Source organism: Schistocerca americana, chromosome 4, assembly GCF_021461395.2.
Source record: "Schistocerca americana isolate TAMUIC-IGC-003095 chromosome 4, iqSchAmer2.1, whole genome shotgun sequence".
Taxonomy (NCBI): Eukaryota; Metazoa; Arthropoda; class Insecta; order Orthoptera; family Acrididae; genus Schistocerca; species Schistocerca americana.
This window is the reverse complement of record NC_060122.1, coordinates 840981447-841002195: the sequence shown is the minus strand read 5'-3', so window position 1 is coordinate 841002195 and position 20749 is coordinate 840981447. Positions and strand designations below refer to the sequence as shown.

Below are 20749 nucleotides of genomic sequence, written 5' to 3'. Positions count from 1 at the left end.
GTGTAAAGAAACAGTTATTCCCCACCTCCCTTTCATTCCTCTATCATCAGGGCCATTGGATTATTGCTCCATTTGCTCCAGCCTTGTTATGCCTTATGTTCACCAAATACAATCCTATGAGCAAAATTACATCTTGTAACACAAAGTTTGAGAATGGGGGGGAAAAAAACCACAAGTATTTGTTAACATTGCAGTACATTGTATCATACATAGAAAAGCATGTGCACAGAGATGCCCTGTTACTTCATTCCTCAAGATTCTCCAATAATCACAGATACAATGTAGTGAAACTGCAGTGCTATGTGTTGAGCTTATTTCTAGTATGTTGGATTATGCCTCATTGCAGAAAAGTACAGCAGCTTTGCCTACCAGACGTTCTTTCTGGCAAGCAGGGTGGCTTCTGAGACCCATTTAAGAGTTCATTTATCTGTAGTGAATTTCTGAAGATAACTGTAACCAAAGTCAGTGAATGAGTAAACCTTAGTAGTAAAATGTACATAAAGAAGAATTAAAATATTACACTTTCTAAACAAATCTTTTTTCTCAGTATTGTCTTTGCCCCTTTTCCTTCCTTATCCTCCATACTACCTCCCCCCCAAATAGCTGCTGCACAGTCTGCAGATGTTGTGTAATTTTCTGGTACAGTTTAATGTCGTCATTATTTTGCAGTGAATAGGCTTACCATTAATTTTTAGAAGAGGTTTCAAGTGTCAAAAGCGAAAGGTTTTGTATATTTCAGGGAGCAGAGATACTAGCAAAACTACGCCCTGTTGATGTATTGCGCCAGCTCCTAACAGATGGCCGTGGTCCAGAGACAGGTGCAGTCAGAACTTTCTTCAGAGAGCAGCGCGAGGAGCAAGCTTGTGCAACTTGCCTAATGTTAGCGTGCCTTGACAGTGCGCAGAATGCTCAGATTGCAGAGTGGGCAACTCGTGCATTTTTTCTTTATGGTGGCGAGCCACGTGTTGGTGGTGTAAGTGGTGGTGGTGGTGGTGGAAGTGCTGCTGGTGGCGGTACGGGTGCACTCTCACCACCACCAAACCCGCTCGTTGACACCGTGCTGACACCTGCAAGTCCTAGAATTGCGAGTCCAGCCAGCCACACCACACATGAAGGTATTGTATCTTCACATAAATAATTGTGAATTATTAATGAAACATCTAATATTCAGTTGTGCACAATGAAAAACAATGCAAACTAATATTTTGCAATGAAACTTAAAATAGTGATTGTGAGTGTGTGAAATATTATCAATTTCACCATTGCACTTCAACTTTTTACAATTTTTTTACATCTTCAATTTGATAAATGGGTCCAGTTTGTGGCTGTATTCTCTCTCTCTCTCTCTCTCTCTCTCACTCTCTCTCTCTCTCTCTCTCTCTCTCTCTCTCTCTCTCTCTCTCTCTCTCCCCCCCCCCCTCTACCCCCCCTCTCTCCCCCCCTCTCCATCCCTCCCCTCTCCATCCCTCCCTCCCTCCCTCCCTCCCTCCCCCTCTCCCCGCCCAGCCTGGTGTTTATTTTATGAGGGAAGGAAGTACCAGTACGGGAACTCACATGTTCATGAGTTGTTTGCCGAGTGGAAATTTCAAATATTTTTACAGTGGCAAAAGTATAATTCAAATCTTCAAGTCCACAGCGGGGATTATGGAACTGTTCTTGGATGGAGTACAGGGGAGGTGAGATCAGTCCCATCTACTTTCCAAATGATCTTCTTGTGAGTTCTTTGTGTTTTGAAGAACCTTGTTTCACTTCCAACCAAGCTGTGGCTAAATTATGCATGCAGCTAGTTTGAAAATTTAACTTAAAATGATTTTTGAAGAATTTGGCTGGCGATACAGAAAATCTCTACATTTACTTGTGTGAAAGCTGAAAACTACCATATGGAGTTACCTGCATGCCACGTTTTGCTGTCGGAGGAATAATTAGCAAATCAAATTGTATAAATGCAAATCGGTTAATAGTGATTTATTCGTCTGATAACATACACTTCTTAATTGTGATTAGAACATATATGGGACATGTGATGTAATTCACACTAGGGAGTATGGGTCCCTAATACCAAAATAGTCACAACGATACAAAAAATATCGGTATGTAAACATGAATGAAATTTTCATTCTGCAGTGGAATATGTGCTGATAGGGAACTTCCTGGTTGATTAAAATTGTGCTTGTGTAGCTGAATTGATGGAGCACTTGCCCACAAAAGGCAGAGGCCTTGAGTTTGGTCCTTGGTTCATCATACAGTTTTAATCTTCCAGGAAGTTTCAGTATGTAAACACATTGAGTGTGAAAGGCTTGAGAATGTGTGTAGGCAAATATTAACAATTGTTTCCACTGCTATTTCAGCCTTCAATCCTGGCTTTGTGTCGACACCAATTCGTGGACCAATTCAACAAGGCCCTGCAAGGGATCAGAATATTGGTCCTAGCTTTCTCAGTCCACAATCTTTGCCTGCAAATGTGCAAGATGGAAATGTTGGAGGTGTTCAGTTCTCAGCAAAGCATAATGGTCTTTATCTTTATATGAGTAGACTGTTGAGACCTATCTGGAATCTCCGAACAGTCCACCTAACAACAATGGATAAAAAGCAGTTTGTGAGTGCCATTCTTTTCGCTTCATTCATTTTCATTGGTAACATGGGACTACTGAAATAGTATGTTTCTTTTCTCTTGCAGCTGTGCAGCACACTTTCTAGAGAAGATTGTGCATGGTTGTTAGGCCACATCCATGCTCTTAGAGCATTTCTGGAAAAGAATGCCCAGTTTTCTGTAGGATACATGCAGTAAGTATAAATGTATCCTGTTAAATGTCTTATTAATGGCTTGATATGTAGTCAGTTCTAAGAATCTCTCTCTCTCTCTCTCTCTCTCTCTCTCCCCCTCTCTCCCCCTCTCTCCCCCTCTCTCCCCCTCTCTCCCCCTCTCTCCCTCTCTCTCCCTCTCTCTCTCCCTCTCTCTCTCCCTCTCTCTGGGTGTGTGGGTCAGCATCTCCATTATATGGTGAGTGGGAACTTTCCTTTTCATAATATTGTTACATTCCATCTTGGATTTTCCATTGTTTGTTTGTGATGTACTGTGCTTTATCACAGTGGCACATCATCAAGCATTTTTTTCTGGCGTTACTGTCTTCAGTGAAGTGTACCAGATATTGTTTCACGAATCTGTGAATCAGTTGAAACAAGAGGAACTGACACTTCACTGATACCAGCAAGCTGTGAAAATGTGCCACGTATAGAAAGTGAATGTGTGTGGCTCCGGTGTAATTATTTTTTTTCTGACACACACTTCCAAAGCATTATGGTCTCCAAGGTCACCTGACTTAACCACCACCACCTCTTCAACTTTTTTTTTTTCTGTGGTGTCACCTTAAAGCTAATGTGTACAACAAAATCAATGAGTTACGTGAGAATATCCTTCTTGGTATTCTGGTAGTCATGCCATATCCTCTGGCAGCAACAATGACAGACATGCCTGATATGTTGAACTATGTATACAATGGGGGTAATCACTTCCAGCACCTCTTCTAACACAACTTTATTTCTCAACCATAAAGGTATGACATGTACAAATTTGGTTTCATATCCTTTCATTAAGATTCCTATAACACATTTCCTGGGACTCCTCCCCTCACCCCTCTTATTAAATATAACCACATCAGCAGTAGGTGTAAAAATTGATGTGGGAAGTGAATGTGGTAAGATAGGTGTTGAAGGGAGGTGTGTATTCTTTACTTGTGAAATGTGTTGAATTATTACACAATCAGCTAGGCTGTTATTAAAGGGCTGTTATGTGATCATGAAACTTGGGACTCCAATGCAATGACAGCGAGGCTAGTAATACAGCATCAAGAAATTTGCTCCAATAAAACCCCTCTTTTGTGAATATCTGTGTACCTGAGACTTCTTTTGTAAACAGGAAGTTTCTTGAAATGCGCATTCAGCACAAGTGTATCAAAGCAGCAGCTTGAATTGTAACACTTTTAGGCAACACACATTCTTAAACTACAAACTCTAAAATACACCTTTACATAAATAACAGTTCTAAAAATTCTTAACATTAAACCTTTAATGGATCTTGTCCATAAATTTTTAATTAAATAGTTTCACCCCCCCTCCCCCGCCCCACAATATAACGTTCAGACAGGAGATTTTGCTCCAGCTAGTTAATGCTAATGAGAAGTGACTTATTTAAACTGAAATAGGGAAAATATTTCCTAACCATGTCAGCAAAACTTACAAGATCACCCGACAACAGAATTTTTGTAATCGCATTTATGGTGCATGCACATCTCAAAAATTCTGGAGAAAATTGACTTTGAAGTCTTCCGAGCAACCTTAATTCACTAATGCAGTAAATTTTTTCACAGTTGCGAATATAGACAACAATTAGCTGAAGAATGGAATGACGACAGTGAAAATTTGTCCCAAGCCAGGACTCAAACCCAGATTTCCTGCTTATCATGAGCGGTCTCCTTGCCGTTTGGCTGTCTGTGCATGATTCACTGCCAGGCCTAAACTTCCATACTTCATCAGCCATGTGTCGAAAACCTGCACTTACACAGCAATTATGTATGTTCCCATACATGCGAGACATTTTACTTGAAGATCGCCTACCCAATGTCGCAAATAAATAAGATATTGTGGTGCCTATGTCATTCTGAATAAGATGGTTTTCGACATTCACGATTGAAAATACATTTACTGTATTTCCTAACGACTGTAGTTGCATTGCCTGTTGCATGCATTTCCAAAGGAACTTTGCATCATACTCAGACTAACACAAACACTGTAATATCATATTAATTCTCTAAAGTTTGTACAATTTCTTGATGGCCTTCATGGCTCATTTGGTAGTGCACGAGACATAATCTTTGGACCGCTGGTTTGAGTATCCTTTTGGTCAGAACATTTTTCATTTTTCTTCTTTCAGTTTGAATATCTGCGTCATTTAAATATAAAATGAATCAAATACATACTGAACACACACGTTTTCATTTTTTATGAAAAATGTGCAATATTACACATTTTACTGGTAGTTGACAACAGTTGCCTCTGCTTGATCACTTCATGAATAGTTACGGCATGGTGGTTGATGGGATCAGATGTGCGATACATCATTAGAAATAAGACAACTTGTGTATTTCTAAAAAATAACTGGATATGTGTCAGTTAGCGTATATTTGCTGCATTGTAATTAATGATGTAGGTATTCAAATTGAATGGGGAAAAAAGACCAAAATGTGGTTCGAACCAGTGATCCAACAAGTACCAAGTCTCAAACACTATCGATAGAGCTGCAAGGTCTGTTAAAAATTTGTTCTAGATGTAATGAATTAAGGTTGCTCGGAGATCTCAAAAGTTGATTTTCTTGAGAATTTATTACAGTTGTTTAGAGAAAAGAGTGCTTTGTTTCAGAGTATAGTATTCAATAAGGCAATAACACCAGCCTTAGTTGGCAGCAATTGGCATTGGAAAACATTTCTTATTATTGTAGGTTTTAATTAAAGTAATATGAATGTTTATGTTTGACATAGCTAGCAGGTTCATACATCAACAAAATAAAAAGTAACCTGAATAAAGACTATCAAATTTTGGTCTCTCAGATAAAATCACAAAACTTGCACATCTGTTTTAATTAAATCATAGTTGAATTGCTATTAATATATCGCTAAGCACTTCACTATAAAGAATTGGTAGATAATTCAGTTGATAATTCAGTTAAAAGTAAGTTCACGCTATGGATTCTTTTATTACATCACAATTTCGTTACTGTAGAATGCCCTGTGCATAAAGATACTCACAATAAGTGTCTGAAACTTTATCATGAAACAGTTCTCAGTATCTATTCTAACTAATAGACTCAATCCGTGCTAATGCCATAATGTAGCCTAAGCAAGTACCAGCTCAATAACTGGCTGCTGCAGAAGAAGCCATAACATAAGTGAGTCTGTCGATAAAATAAGATCCATCTGAATAGGGAAGCTCATAAAATGACAGGTATGCCATTTATGCATTAAAACCCCGGTTAAGCCATTTCAGTTAAGCGGTGAACGTCTAATATGTTCAATAGTATTTTGTATTGTAATTACAGAACATATTTGTTAAAAGTTTTGAAGGTTAAATGAATTAAAAAATCACTTAGTGGACTAAAAGTATGTTGTTTACTAAAGTTAAAAATTACATTACAATAATATACTTAGACTGTCTATTTGGGGAGCAAAATAACTGATGATGGTCGGAGTAGAGAGGATATAAAATGTAGACTGGCATTGGCAAGGAAAGTATTTCTGAAGGAGAGAAATTTGTGAACATTGAGTATAGATTTAAGTGTCAGGAAGTCGTTTCTGAATGAATTTGTATGGAGTGTAACCATGTATGTAATGGAAGTGAAACATGGACAATAAATAGTTTAGACAAGAAGAGAATAGAAGCTTTTTAAATGTGGTGATGCTGAAGATTAGATGGGTAGATCACATAACTAATGAGGAGGTAATGAATAGAATTGGAGAGAAGAGAAATTTGTGGCACAATTTGACTAGAAGAAGGGATCAGTTGGTAGGGCATATTCTGAGACATCAAGGGATCACCAATTTAGTATTGGAGGGCAGCATGGAGGGTAAAATCGTAGAGGGAGACCAAGAGATGAATACACTAAGCAGATTCAGAACGATGTAGGTTGCAGTAGGTACTGGGAGATGAAGAAGCTTGCACAGGATAGAGTAGCATGGAGAGCTGCATCAAACTAGTCTCTGGACAGAAGACTACAACAACAACATAGACTGTACTTAATAGTTTGTGCAATGATACAAAAAAAATACGTAAGCAGTGGAAAGAACAACCATTCAGATGTGCTATTGTTGGCAGTTTTGTTTAGACCAGTGAGCTGATGGGTGAGGAACAAACTCACGCTCAGACGTTCACCTCTCCCCAGTAACCACTGTCCAGTATGCTCTTGTCTCGAATTATTTCTTCAAATACAGTCTTCTCCCTTTTTTTCTTTTTACCGGTTGCTGGGGTTTGCTTAACCGAAGTTTTACTGTGTTTACTAATAGTCAACAAGCGGAACAAAAAGGAGTACAGTGTTTCTAGAATCTAACTTGATCAATAATCAAAGATATGGAAATTGCATAAAAATTACTAGGAATAAAATTGTACATTATAATAGGAAAAACCAGCTGTCTCTTGTTCTGCCAGCTTTTACTGATTGCCAGGTCAGATGTTAGGGAGCAACACACACAGTGTGAAAAGTGAGTGAGTGTGGTAGAATTTTACAGGCGATAGTTCAATAGTTAAGTTTATAATTTAGAAGTAAAGGACACTGCCCACCAAATAACAGAAGCATGGGTACATTATACAAGAAAAATATAAAATAGAAGGCTGAAATAAATCAAAAGTAGCTACTGTAAACATTACCAAACCGCAGCAGAACGCACACATAAGAGGGTTGTAAATTAGGCACACTTTTGGAGCCAGTGGCAGAGGCAGAGGGGTTGAAGGGGAAGGAAGAGGGGTGAAAGAAAAGGACTGGAGAAGTCTAGGAAAAGGGTTAGATTTCTAGAAAGTCACCCAGAACCACATATCAGGAGAGACTTGCCACACAGGATGAGAAGGAAAGACTGATTGTTGCAGACTGTATCAGATGAGATTTGAAAACCTGAGAGCTTAAAGGTGTAAGAGAGTAATATGTAAGACAGATATTACTGCTTAAACATCGTGCATGAGTTAATAAGATTGAAAGCTAAGTACAGTGAAAAATAGATGTGTAAGACAATGAAAGATGTTGGTCTTGCTTGTCTCTTTTTCAAACCCCCCCCCCCCCCCCCCCCTCCCACTTCTGTTACGTATAATGCTCTTAGCTTTCCACTCTTATTAACTCATCCTTGATGTTTAAGCAGTAATCTCTGTCTTGCATATTACCCTGTCTTCCGCCTTTAAGCTCTCACGTTTTCAAATCTCATCCAGTGCAGTCCCCAACAATCAGTCTTTCCTTCTGATCCTGTACAGTAAGTCTCCCCTGACAGGTGGTTCTGTGTGATTTTCCCAAAATCTACCCCTTCTCCTAGACCTCTTAAGTCCTTTTCCTTCACCCTTCTTCCTTCCCCTTCAACCCTTCTGCCTGAAGTAGAAGCCACTGGTTCCAAAAGCTTACCTAATTACAACCCCCTTTTATGTGTGTTTTCTACTGATGCTTGATAAGTAAATATTTTATCCATCCAGTTAAATTATTTTGTCAAAAATTGATTGTTTTCGTCGTTATACTGTAAACATTAGTTACATTTGTAAAATAATATAATTGAAAATGCGTAGACAAACAATAGGAATTCATTATAAGAATCACAACTGCCATCGATGGGCGAAATGTGGAAGTAACAAAAAAGCCCTAATAGGGTGGTTGATGTAAAGATGAATGTGGATGATGCCATCAGTTGTCATGACAGAGACAGCGTGGAGTGTGTCAATAAAGTGCATCGGTAGCTAGGCACATAACAAGCCAGAGTTGTACTGGTAATAGAGTAATAGGTACCATCGGTCACCATGGAGACAAGAACTTGGATGAGCCAAAGACATACTGCCAAAGGACAAAGTCAGTCTCCATGGAGATGGGATCGTTGACGAGTCGACTAGGGTACATCGCTTCGGAAGTGGCCAACCTATTACTCGACGATAATAGTGTATCGGCAGCAAAAAAGTTTCACGTCAGTCAGTATTAGGATGACAAATATTACAAGTCAGCGTTTAGTGGAATATTAATTAATTTGCCACATTGTAAGAATATGAGTTATCAAAGTAGATACTGAAGAGAGAAAAAAATGTCAATAGTATACTTGACAGGAACTAAAATAGAATAAGACCAATAAGAGTATACAGGTTTAGTGCTTAAGGTAAATGCTTGTTGTTTTGTATATATATATATATATATATATATATATATATATATATATAGTGGGCATAGATGTCAATTTCTTAAAGGGCTCTGAAGTGATTATTGGTGGTAAATGCTAAAGTTGAGCTGCTTGGGGGAACACAATGGTAAATGCCATGGCCGTGTATTTCGCGGCAGATGGCTAATGACACCACCTGTGGGATGCACAATGCAGTAGACTTACTAGTAGTTCCAAATTCACTCAACAGACGTCAGGGCCGAGCTTAATGGTGAGTGCCACTGTCTGTATGTTGCGGAAACATAATGGTAAGTGACAGAGAGAATGGCGGCAAGTGAAAACATCTCAGAGATTATAGCAACAGTGAACATGGCAGAAGACGAGAAATATACTTCCAATGATACTAATATCTTCGAGAGGGATCCAGAATACGTTCCTAATGATTCAGATGACTCAGAGGTATGTTATTTTGTAAATATACTGCCTTTAGTACGTTTCACGAACATAATGGTAAGTGCATGTACGTACCATTGTGTTCCTGAAGTACGTTAATTTTGGGGTTATTTTAGAATAGCTACATTTTTTTTGGCTAAGTGGTGTGTGAATGCGCATTTTTCATTTATATTGTTACATGTAATAATAATAATGGTAATGGTAACAGTAGTTTCCGTTGTTATACAGGTTAATAGCGAATCAGATCATATTGCTCAAAACAACGAACAATGTATCGCTCCTGCAGAAACCATTCAGGAACAAACAAAGACGTCGTCTCGGAAAAGGTGCTGCTGTGGCCAAAATAAGAACTCGAACATGGTACTGTTTTGGAAATATCTAATTTCAACTGGTAGATTTCGTGTGAACACCACTTCCCCATGAGCGGGCACACAATGTTGCCGTCCGATAGAGATTTCACGACAATTGAAAATTACGTTCGCCGACAAGTACAAGATGTGTACAGTCCAGATCAGTGGTGCGAGATCATCAAGAAGTCGGCTAAGAAGAATCCATTGCTTGTATATAATATGAAAAGAGAGGATTTCTATCAAATACGATACTCTAAAGAAGCGTTTGTCATCAGAAACAAGACAGTTGATAGTCGAGATGTCAACCTAAGGAAACTATGTAGATGGAAGGTGACCTCCTAATATCCATCATCTTTATTCATCAGCGAGACATTTTGTCATGACATTTGGCATGAAATAAGCTTCAGGAAACGTGGAAGACAAGGACCAGTTCCTATACTTCAGCTTAAATACAATGGGCCAAGGCTTATTGAAAAGAATAAAGTTGCTTACGTCCTGTCGCTCCTAAATTACATACCTGCTGTCCACCATGGATTTATCCTGTCACTAAAGCCAACAGTTTTGGATGAAAAAGACATTAGTAATGAGAATGATGAATGATTTTGCAGTTTCAGTAAAGTGTTGAAGACTTACTGTAAAATTCAATATGTAATGTTCCATCACTAAGTGTTGTTAATGGTGTATGGTAATGTAATAATTTTTGTATATTTCATTTGTTTTGGTCAGTTATGAGTTTCATTTATGTCTGTATAGTAGAAGATACATGTTAGAATCACTACAGAATAAAAGGACTGTTCAAAAAAAATTATTCAGATTTTCAGATCAATTGAAACTTTAGATGCGCTGTATCTCGAAACTGTGATTTTGGCGCTTACCATTTTGTTCCCCCGAGAGCAGCTCAGTTATACATGTATTTTTAAGCAATTTGTTTATCAGATAGATTATTCATAAAGATCATTTTAACAAATTTTGACATAGTTATAGCAGGAGAATCTGAAATTTTTTTGTATCTTCATGAACTGAACATCAATATCATTTGCATTAAAATTATGCTGGCCATTTGCCTCACATCAGTCTTAGCAGATGGACGTAGTGGGAATGTATGGAACTGCAGTAAAGTTCTTTCTTTACGCATGTGCTACAGTGGCTGGGTGGCTGGCAACCAGTACAAATTAAAGAACTCTGTACCTAGCAAGGCTTCCACTGACCTAGCCTTGTACTCAGTCCTAGTTCTTTCCTCTCAGCATCAACATTGGTCTTCGGCCTGATGCCCCACTACAATGCACATACCAGAGATATTCATCATAAGTGTTGACACTCACCCATGCCATGCCACTACTACTGCACAGCTCAGAATGTAAATTAGTGCTTTGCATCGCAAGACATTACATCTGGCGAGCTTGGAGTACTATTAGAGTTCAGAGCTTACTGCCAGTAAGCTTGTGTTATAACCGTTTGCCTTTCCTTTGGGTCTTGCCCTGTCCATATCTCCCATGGGAGACGAACCATTCCATGCCTCACTTCGGTAAAATTGGTGTTGTGCTGGTGAATACTTGGAGACTAGTTAGTAACTTTGTGTCCCATACTCACATGGATTGTGTACAGAACATGTTTTTGTGGACGATTCAGCACTGATTAAGCTATCCTTTGTACCATTCTTTTATCCAGCGTAATCACATCAGCAGTGACTTTCCCTGAGACCTTTAGAATAAGGAGACCATTCCATGCTCAGTCTGTAGTACGTTAGAAGTTTGAGTAACGTGTTTTTTCCTTAACCACTTGTGAACATCCAGTCATTGTGCAGCACCTGACATGCCTTATTTTTCAATTTTGTAGTTATTTTATTAAGTTACATAGTGAAACATTCCTACAAAATCATTAGTCCTAGCTATTTGTTTCAGGATAGCAATTTCGTTTTGGGTTTCATTAGATTTGGAGAGAATTTTAACATCCTATAAATCATTGAGAAAAAGAATTCTCTTATTTTTCTGCGGATGATATGATGTAGTGTTCATGATAGCATTTGTTGGAGTAGGTTTTCTACAAGTAGTGAAACGTTTTTTCATTATGGTTGGCAATAGCGAGGTCAAGAAATTATTCTTTCGTCATAATGACTTTGGATTAATGTTATTTACAACCTCAGATAAAGTACCAGTTTCATCTTTTGAACCTTTATAGAGCAACAGTGTACCATCTCTCTTATGTAATAATTTTACTGATAATTTCAGGATTTTCTTTTAAGAATTTGATTTCAGTGTAATTGACAAAAATGTCTATTGAAGTTCCAGCTAGAGAATTTCCTGTTGCTAGGCCACCTTTTTGATGGTAAATCTTATCATTGAAAGAATTTTACATTGTTTGATCTATTGTAAATTGCGTGTGCAAGTTCAAAACTGTTCATAATATTAAAATTTTCTTCATATGTATACACAGACTTTAAGATTTCATTAAGATTACTATTAAGTTCATAAGATGGACAATTTATATTGTTAATTGTTGATGTGTAGGTATATTTCGTTAATAGCAGAAAAGGAAAGTTGCCGCTCACCATATAGCGGGGATGCTGAGTCACGATAGGCACAATAAAAAGATTCACACACTCATAGCGTTCGGCCATTAAGGCCTTTGTCAGCAGTAGACACACACACACACACACACACACACACACACACACACACACACACACACACACACACACACACAAATGCAATTTGCACACACGTCTGCAGTCTCAGAGAGCTGAAACTACTCTGCGAGCAGCATTACCAGTGCATGATGGGAGTGGCGACTGGGTGGAGGTAAGGAGGAGGCTGGGGCGGGGAGGGGGAGGGATAGTAATGTGGGAGTGACGCACAGTGAAGTGTTGCAGTTTAGATGGAGGGCAGGAGAGAAGGTGCGGAGACGGGAGAGGGTAAGTAGCGGAAAGGAGAGAAATGAAAATAAATTAAAATACCGGGTTTGGCAGTGAACTGACGACTGTGTAGTGCTGGAATGGAAACAGGGAGGGGACTGGATGGGTGAGGAGTGTCTAACGAAGGTTGAGGCCAGGAGGGTTATGGGAACATAGTATGTATTGCAGGGAAAGTTCCCACCTGTGCAATTCAGAACAGCTGGCGTAGGTGGGAAGGATCCATATGGCACAGGCTGTGAAGCAGTCATTGAGATGAGGGGTATCATGTTTGGCAACGTGTTCAGCAACAGGGTGGTCCACTTGTTTTTTGGCCACAGTTTGTCGGTGGCCGTTTATGCGGACAGACAGCTTGTTGGTTGTCATGCCTACATAGAATGCAGCACAGTGGTTGCAACTTAGCTTGTAAATCACGTAACTGGTTTCACAGGTAGCCCTGCCTTGGATGGGATAGGTGATGTTAGTGACCGGACTGGAGTAGGTGGTGGTAGGAGGATGTATGGGACAGGTCTTGCATCTAGGTCTATGAAAGGGGTATGAGCCATGAGGTAAGGGATTGGGAGCAGGGGTTGTGTAAGGATGGACGAGTATATTGTGTAGGTTCAGTGGACAGTGGAATACCACAGTAGGAGGGGTGGGAAGGATTAGTGGGTAGTACATTTCTCATTTCAGGTCACGAGAGGTAATTGAAACCCTGGCGGAGAATGTAATTCAGTTGCTCCAGTCCCAGATGGTACGGAGTTAAAAGTGGAATGCTCCTCTGTGGCTGGACTATGGGACTTTGGGAGGTGGTGGGAGACTGGAAAGATAAAGCACGGGAGATTTGTTTTTGTACAAGGATGGGAGGATAATTATGGTCAGTGAAGGCTTCAGTGAGACCCTCGGTATATTTACAGGACTGCTCGTCACTGCAGATGCGATGACCACGGGTGGCTAGGCTGTACGGGGGAGACTTCTTGGTATGGAATGGGTGGCAGCTGTTTAAGTGGAGGTATTGCTGGTGGTTAGTAGGTTTGATATGGACGGGAGGTACTGATGTAGCCATCTCTGAGGTGGAGGTCAACATCTATGAAGATGGCTTGTTGGGTTGAGTAGGACCAGGTGAAGCAAATGGGGGAGAAGTTGTTGAGGTTCTGGAGGAATGTGAACAAGGTGTCCTCACCTTCAATCTAGATAGCAAAGATGTCATCAATGAATCTGAACCAGGTGAGGGGTTTAGGATTCTGGATTTTTAGGAAGGATTCCTCTAGATGGCCCATGAATAGGTTAGCATAGGATGGTGCCATGCGGGTGCCCATAGCCATACTGCGGATTTGTTGTAGGTAATGCCTTCAAAGGAGAAGGAATTGTGGGTGAGGATATAGTTGGTCATGGAGACTAGGAAGGAGGTTGTTGGTTTGGAATCCATAGGGCGCTTGGAAAGGTAGTTTTCGGATAGCAGTAAGGCCATGGGCATTAGGAATGTTAGTGACGAGCAGGGCACCGTGCGGTAAAGGGAAAGGAACTGTGGAGAGTTGGTCGAGGAAGTGGTTGGTATCTTTTATATGGGAGGATAGGTTCCGGGTAATAGGTTGAAGGTGTTGATCTACGAGAGCAGAGATTCTCTCAGTGGGGGCACAGTAACTGGCCACAATGGGGCGTCCTGGGTGGTTGGGTTTATGGACTTAGGAAGCATGTAGAAGGTGGGAGTAGAGGGAGTGATAGGGGTAAGTAGAGAGATGGACTCTGGGGAGAGATTCTGGGATGGGCCTAAGGATTTGAGTAGTGACTGGAGATTTTGCTGGATTGCTGGAATGGGATCACCGTCGCATGGTTTGTAGATGGAAGTATCTGACAGCTGACAAAATCCTTCTGCCACGTTATCCTTGCAGTTAAAAACAATGGTGGTGGAGCCTTTGTCTGCAGGTAGGATTATAAGATTGGGATCAGTTTTTAGATGGTGGACTGCAGTTCTTTCTGCGGATGCAAGGTTAGTATGCATGTTGAGGGATTTGGGGAATGATGGTGAGGCAAGGTTCAAGGATAAGAAACTCTGGAAAGTTAACAGGGGTTGGTTTGGAGGCAGTGGGGATGGATCACAGTTGGACGGAGGAGTGAACTGAGTTAGGCAAGGTTCAGTATTGGTCTTTGGTTGGGTCTGATTGGTCGGGTTGGTGGCGAAAATGTGTTTCTACTGTAGGGACCAGGAGAAAGAGAGGAAGGTCTTTAACTAGTCCTGCATGGTTGAATTTGGGAGTTGGGCAGAAGGTGAGGCCTTTGGAAAGGACCGATATTTATGTGGGACTAAGGCTTCTGGAGGAAAGGTTCATGACTGTGTTGTGGGTCTGATTAGTTTTTGGGTTCTGTGTGGTGGTGGGAGGGAGTTTTGGAGGGTGGGGTAAGTCTAGTAGGTCTGCGAGACGGTTTGTCAGCTTTGAGGGGGTGTGGGGGAGGTTTGGAGGTGGAGGTTGTTGTGGAAGTAGTGGACAGTGGTACTCCGAGGCGGGAGTAGGAAGTGAGCAGGATGGAGAGCTTTTTGAGGTGGCGTTGAGCATGTTGCTCAAGTTCCTGCAGGGCAAGAGTTTCAATGTGTGTTATGGGTTCCAGGAATTTGGAATTACATAGCAGGAGAATTTTGCGGATGGAGAGAAGGTGTTGCAGGGAGGCTTGGGCTCGGTTGATATGGTTCTGCAGGACTATGTTGGTGAGGGCTAAGGATAGGTGGAATCTGAACAGGTGGACATCATTGTGGAAGGAGGGGTGGCAACCAGAGATGGGTAATTTGATAGTAAGGCCATTAGGGGGAATTTCATGAGCCAAGCAACAACGCAGGAACAGTATGTGGGACTGGGATCTGGCCAGGGATAAGGAAACTTTTCTGTATTGACGCAGATGGAAGGAGCATGGATCCATGGTGGTGCAAAAATGCGAAAAATTGCATAAGAAAGTAGAATTACGTTGGAAAAATTATGCCAAAATACACCCAAATATGTGTGAAAAGTACGAAAAGGGCACAATGGATGCACAGGGGGGGAAAAAAGAGATGCAACCTGAGGAAAGTGATGACAGTGGAAGGCGAAAACTCACTAAAATTGACGAGAAGTCACAGTAGAGAATAACTAATCATTAATAAATATATGTATATTACTTTGGGTAGCATGTTTGAGGGCGGATAAGCATAAAGAAGGGGGATGGCAGATGTGACTGGATGAGGTGGATTTAGTGGGTGCGAACATGGATAGAACGGAGAAAAGGGGGGGGGGGGTGCGGAGGGGTTCATAGTTTAGATATATAAGATCATGTGGCACTGGAAAAGTGTGGAGATAATACGCAAAAATACGGGCACTGACACAGGGAGCATGATAAGTTTGAAGGTATAGGCTTAATTATATCAGCGGGAGTAATGTGGGACATCAGATGCTGCACCAACAATCAGCGTGGTCTTGAGGCTGTCTGTCGCATGTGGGCAAGTCACTTGATACAGTGTGGCTCATAAGTAGAGCGTGCAGTGCGGTTCGTTAGGCAACCAGAGATACACAGGAAAGAAAAGAAAGGAGGATAGACATTGAGTATAGCGATGCAAAAGAAAGTAGTTACAAAGGAAAACAGCAAAGGGTTAGGATCGAAGAAAAGCAGTCAGGCAAAAATCAAACAATGGAAAATTCAGGATGGAATGTAACAATACCAGAGAAGGAAAGTTGCCACTCACCATATAGCAGAGATGCTGAGTCTCAGTAGGCACAATAAAAAGATTCACACTCTCATAGCTTTCAGCCATTAAGGCCTTTGTCAGCGGTAGACACACATACACACGAGCGCGCGCGTGCGAGCGAGCGCGAGCACACACACACACACACACACACACACACACACACACACACACACACACACACACACACACTCGTGCAAAAGGAACTTGCACACACGTCTGCAGTCTCAGAGAGCTGAAACTACACTGCAAGCAGCCTATAGTGACTCAGCATCTCCGCTGTGTGGTAAGTGGCAACTTTCCTTCTCTGGTATTGTTACATTCCATCTTGGATTTTCCATTGTTAGATTTTGATAGTGTAATTTCAGTAATGATCTAAGCTTTGGTAATTGTGGAGTCATTACTTTCAAAGTGCTCTTTCATCTGGCAGGAATAAAAGGTGATTATCATTATCAATCAGTTTCTTAATTTTAGTTTGAAACTTAGCATTTGAATCTTTACTAATTTCACTGGTGTCATTTTCCATTAAAAAAAATGTTTTGGTGTATATTCTTCTCTAGCAATCACATGGGTTTTCCGTTTGTTTCTTAATTACTATGGCTTCACCTATTATTTATTTATTAGTTAAGCTTTTCACACTAATTGAAAATAATTATTTAATTTTTGTTTGTTTTTTACTTTCCTGATCAGTTCTTCAATTTGTAAAGCTATTTTATGTCCTCCAGACTTAGTCAGTTTTGTAGATTTAGGTACAACTTCAACATTAGTAATTATACATTTTATTTTGGTTTGATTTAAATTTTAAGGCCTTTATTCAGTAGAGCAGTTTCAGCTTTATGAGATTGTGTCCCAGTATGATTAATGCGTCTAGGAGAAAATGTGTTTTCATTATTTGAACAGCCCTACAGTGCATTACCATGACTGTCTGTCAAAGAGTTAATTTTCATATGCAGTCTGCAATGGCATCTTGCAAGAGATTTATCTTTTCATGTGCAAATTTGAGCAACATGAAAAAAATTAAGAGAAACCTGATTACTCAGAAATAAACACACATTATACATTTTGTTATTAAGATGTCTTTTGATTTGTAAGCTTCTCTAATTTTTAACATAGTCCACTATAGACTGCTCTTTTCTCAAACATGAAAAGCAACAGACGAGTTGATGTTAATATTGACGTTTGCAGATTTTGGAATTGCATGCTGAGATAGACATTGCTTATTAAAACTAGTTTTCTTATTGAGCGTAAACATTTTAGTCCTGACCCCTGTAAACTTTATCAAACTAACTTGGCAATAAATTAAAAAAATTTTATAGTGTTATTGGAAACACAGTGATCATTGAGGGTGGTTTGACATGTATGATAAATTTCCATGAAAGGATGGAACATTTTTGTTGCGTATTGATGGTTGAAAAGCTTGATTAAGAATCATATAAAGAATTTAAGCATTGTATAGTGGAATGGCCACTTAAAATTAATCGCAGGAAGGCAGACGCCATACTGAGATTCATTTCAAGAATCCTAAAGAAATGTAGTTTGTTAACAAGGAAGATGGCTTAAAAACATTTGACCAGTACATGAATATTGCTTGTCAGTGTTGGATTTGTAACTGATAGGATTGATAGAGGAAATAGAGAAGATCCAAAGAAGAACAGCAGGTTTTGTTATAATTGCTTTAAGCAAGCTCAAAAGTATCATGGAGATATTCCACCAACTCCAGCGGCAGATACATCATTATTTTCTGCTTTACTGTTAAAGTTCGGAGAGCGTACATTCCAAGATTATTCAACAAGTATTTTGCTTCCTCTTACTTATATCATGTGAAAAGGCCTGAAAATAATGTTGGAGAGATTAAAACCCACACCGAGGCTTCACCAGCAATCATTCTTCCTGCAAACCGTGTGACTGGAACAGGAAAGAGAGGAAGTGACAGCAGTAACAAAGTACTCTCTGCCGCACACTACAAGGTGATTTGTGGAAAATAGAAGTCCTCAGGTGGGTACAGGTGGGAACACACAATGCACCCATCAATATTGTTTAACATGGTCGATCTGGTAGTCCAGATGTTATGACGTGGGGAGGCATAATGCATGGGTGTACTGACTTCCAAACTTTTGAACACAGTACACTTACCAGTCAATGTTATTGTGACACTGCACCCTTTCCCCATGTGTGTCTTTTCAGGATGCATTCAGCCCTGGCATCATTTTTTGGCTCACGATAGGTGACATGCACAAACAGTACAGGTGGAGCAGCTCTTGGAACAAGAGAATATTTGATGAATGCCAGAGTGTGCACATCCCCCAACTTAAATACCATTGAGCACCTATGGGGACATATATTGCAGCATATTAACATGCACCAGTGAACATTCAGCAGTTATCAACCATGCTGGTGGAGGAATGGAATGCCCTACCACAAGAACTGTTCACGTTCCTTACGGCCAGCATGGGAGCACATTACAGGGCACGCACGCATTGCTGTCCTTGCACCCTCCCTACTAAGAATCATGTGTCACCTTTTGTAATGTCCAAGGGACAACCATGAATTGTGGCAACGTCACGGTAATTATTGTCTCTGAATAAAAAAGTTATTTTTGTCCATCTCATTGTGTATTTCTTTTCTTGACCTTCTGTACTATAGTGTAGCAGGTCTTTCTATGTATGGTATAAATTCCACTGGTCTGTGTTACTTGGCAGTGATACGTCGTACAGAAGTTACATTTGTCCTTATGTTTAGCACACCAGTGTCGTTTTGTGTTAGCAAAGTAATAGTTCAAATGTACAGGCTGAAGCACTTAATCTCACTGAAAGAACTGACAATAAAGAGAAAGTGGAAGTGTGTGAGAGCCAGTGATGATGAGAGACAGAGGATATGAGAATGACAGGTAGAGAGAGGTAGTGACACTGAGAAGAGACAGCAGCAGCAGGAAGGAATGAGAAATTGGCAGTAAGAGGGTGCAAGAGGAGACAGTAACAGTGAAAGGACACATTAGTAGTAAGACGGAATGAAGGGGAGTGTGGCTGTGACACAGGAGATAATGACAGAGACAAAGAGATAATGACAAAGAGTTCGGCTGAATGAGTGGGCGAGTTAAGGCAACTGGGAGTGGAAAGGTATGATGGACTTAACAGCGATGGACTAGTGGGTGCAATTGAGTTACAGTTAGGGGAGTTCGAGGTGAATTGCACGTTAAAAAAGAGCACAAACATGTTCTTCTGCCAAAATTTGTGGGAACATTTTCAAAGGTACTGAGGAAAGTAGAATGAGGCAGCTGGTATCCCACTTTCCAGTCAGTCATTTAGACAAACAGGAATATGTTTGCACTTTTTATGCACTGATACGAGTATTTTTCTGCTGGTCTTATGTGTGAGTAATTTTATGGTTGCATGACATGTCCCAATGTATTAGTTCCTTCTTTCCAAAACATTCTTTTTCCTGTAATAAAATTCATCCTTGCAAACAAATTCAGCCTTTTATAAGATTGAGCATATGAAGTAGACTTGGCCACATGATTCCTGGTATGTGGGCAGTGGAAAGTTAAAGCCCGTAGGAAGTAATTAAGATCTCCATGTTTTGAAGTCTCTGTTTCATAAAATTAAGAGTGTTACCTCTTATACCTTGAAGTGTAAAATAATTTGCTGGTTGGAGATGTCCTTTATTTGTCCATAGCATAATGTTTTGTATTATTACATTGAATCACATGTAACTATGGAAATTCCAATTCCCCATTCCTCATATTTCAATAAATATCGATTAGTGCATACAGTTAATAGTTTTCCCTAATTACAGGATGAACCAACAGACAAATTTGGCTTCGGAGGTATCAGGCCAAGACAATTATGGAACTCCTGTCTCCAGAAGACCGCAGTTGCCTGTCCAGCAAGTACAGCTTCAAGAGAAACGTTCCTTAGATGCATTCCGAGTCTTCATTGCACATGTCTGTGAAGTTCTTGGACTATGGAAGGTGTTGTGTGAACACCAGTTCCACATAATTGCTGACACTCTTAGTAAGGTAAGTTTAGTTAGATTATAAACACAGAATCTTCTGTCTCAAACATCTTAGCATATCATGGTCTGTAGCATCTGTTCAGTGGTAGTTATAGATGAGGTGATTTCATTTTACTGTAACTTGAAGGCATGAGTTAAGAGGCTGAGCTTGATTCACATCAAACAAAGCATGGGTGTATATTGTAATTTATTCATGAGGAGGGAGGGGGGGGGGGGCAAGGATCTAAAATTGTCATTTTCATTGATTGTAGCTGAGTTGTCAGTTTAGAGATGTAATTGCCTCATTACCACAAGAAGTAAATTGTATAGGTGACTCAAAAAACTGAATGTATTCCAAATTGTAATATCTGTTACAAGTGTGTTCTCCTGGCACCATTTGTTATCCATGGCGTATGAGAATTCTGTAATGAATGAAAGCTCTGTACTCAATGTTCCCAGGGCAGCAAGTGCCCTTCGT

General features: G+C 40.1%; 1 protein-coding gene across 2 annotated transcripts in view; it reads left to right on the top strand.

The window, feature by feature from the left end:
* Window positions 1-20749, top strand: part of LOC124612410 (nuclear pore complex protein Nup155) — a 254444-nt gene that overhangs the window by 97623 nt on the left and 136072 nt on the right. For both annotated transcript variants that reach the window (XM_047140603.1, XM_047140605.1), the window contains 4 exons: window positions 740-1115; window positions 2349-2596; window positions 2678-2784; window positions 20074-20296. In XM_047140603.1, coding sequence (XP_046996559.1) covers window positions 740-1115; window positions 2349-2596; window positions 2678-2784; window positions 20074-20296 — 954 coding nt within the window. The remainder of the gene's footprint in view (window positions 1-739; window positions 1116-2348; window positions 2597-2677; window positions 2785-20073; window positions 20297-20749) is intronic.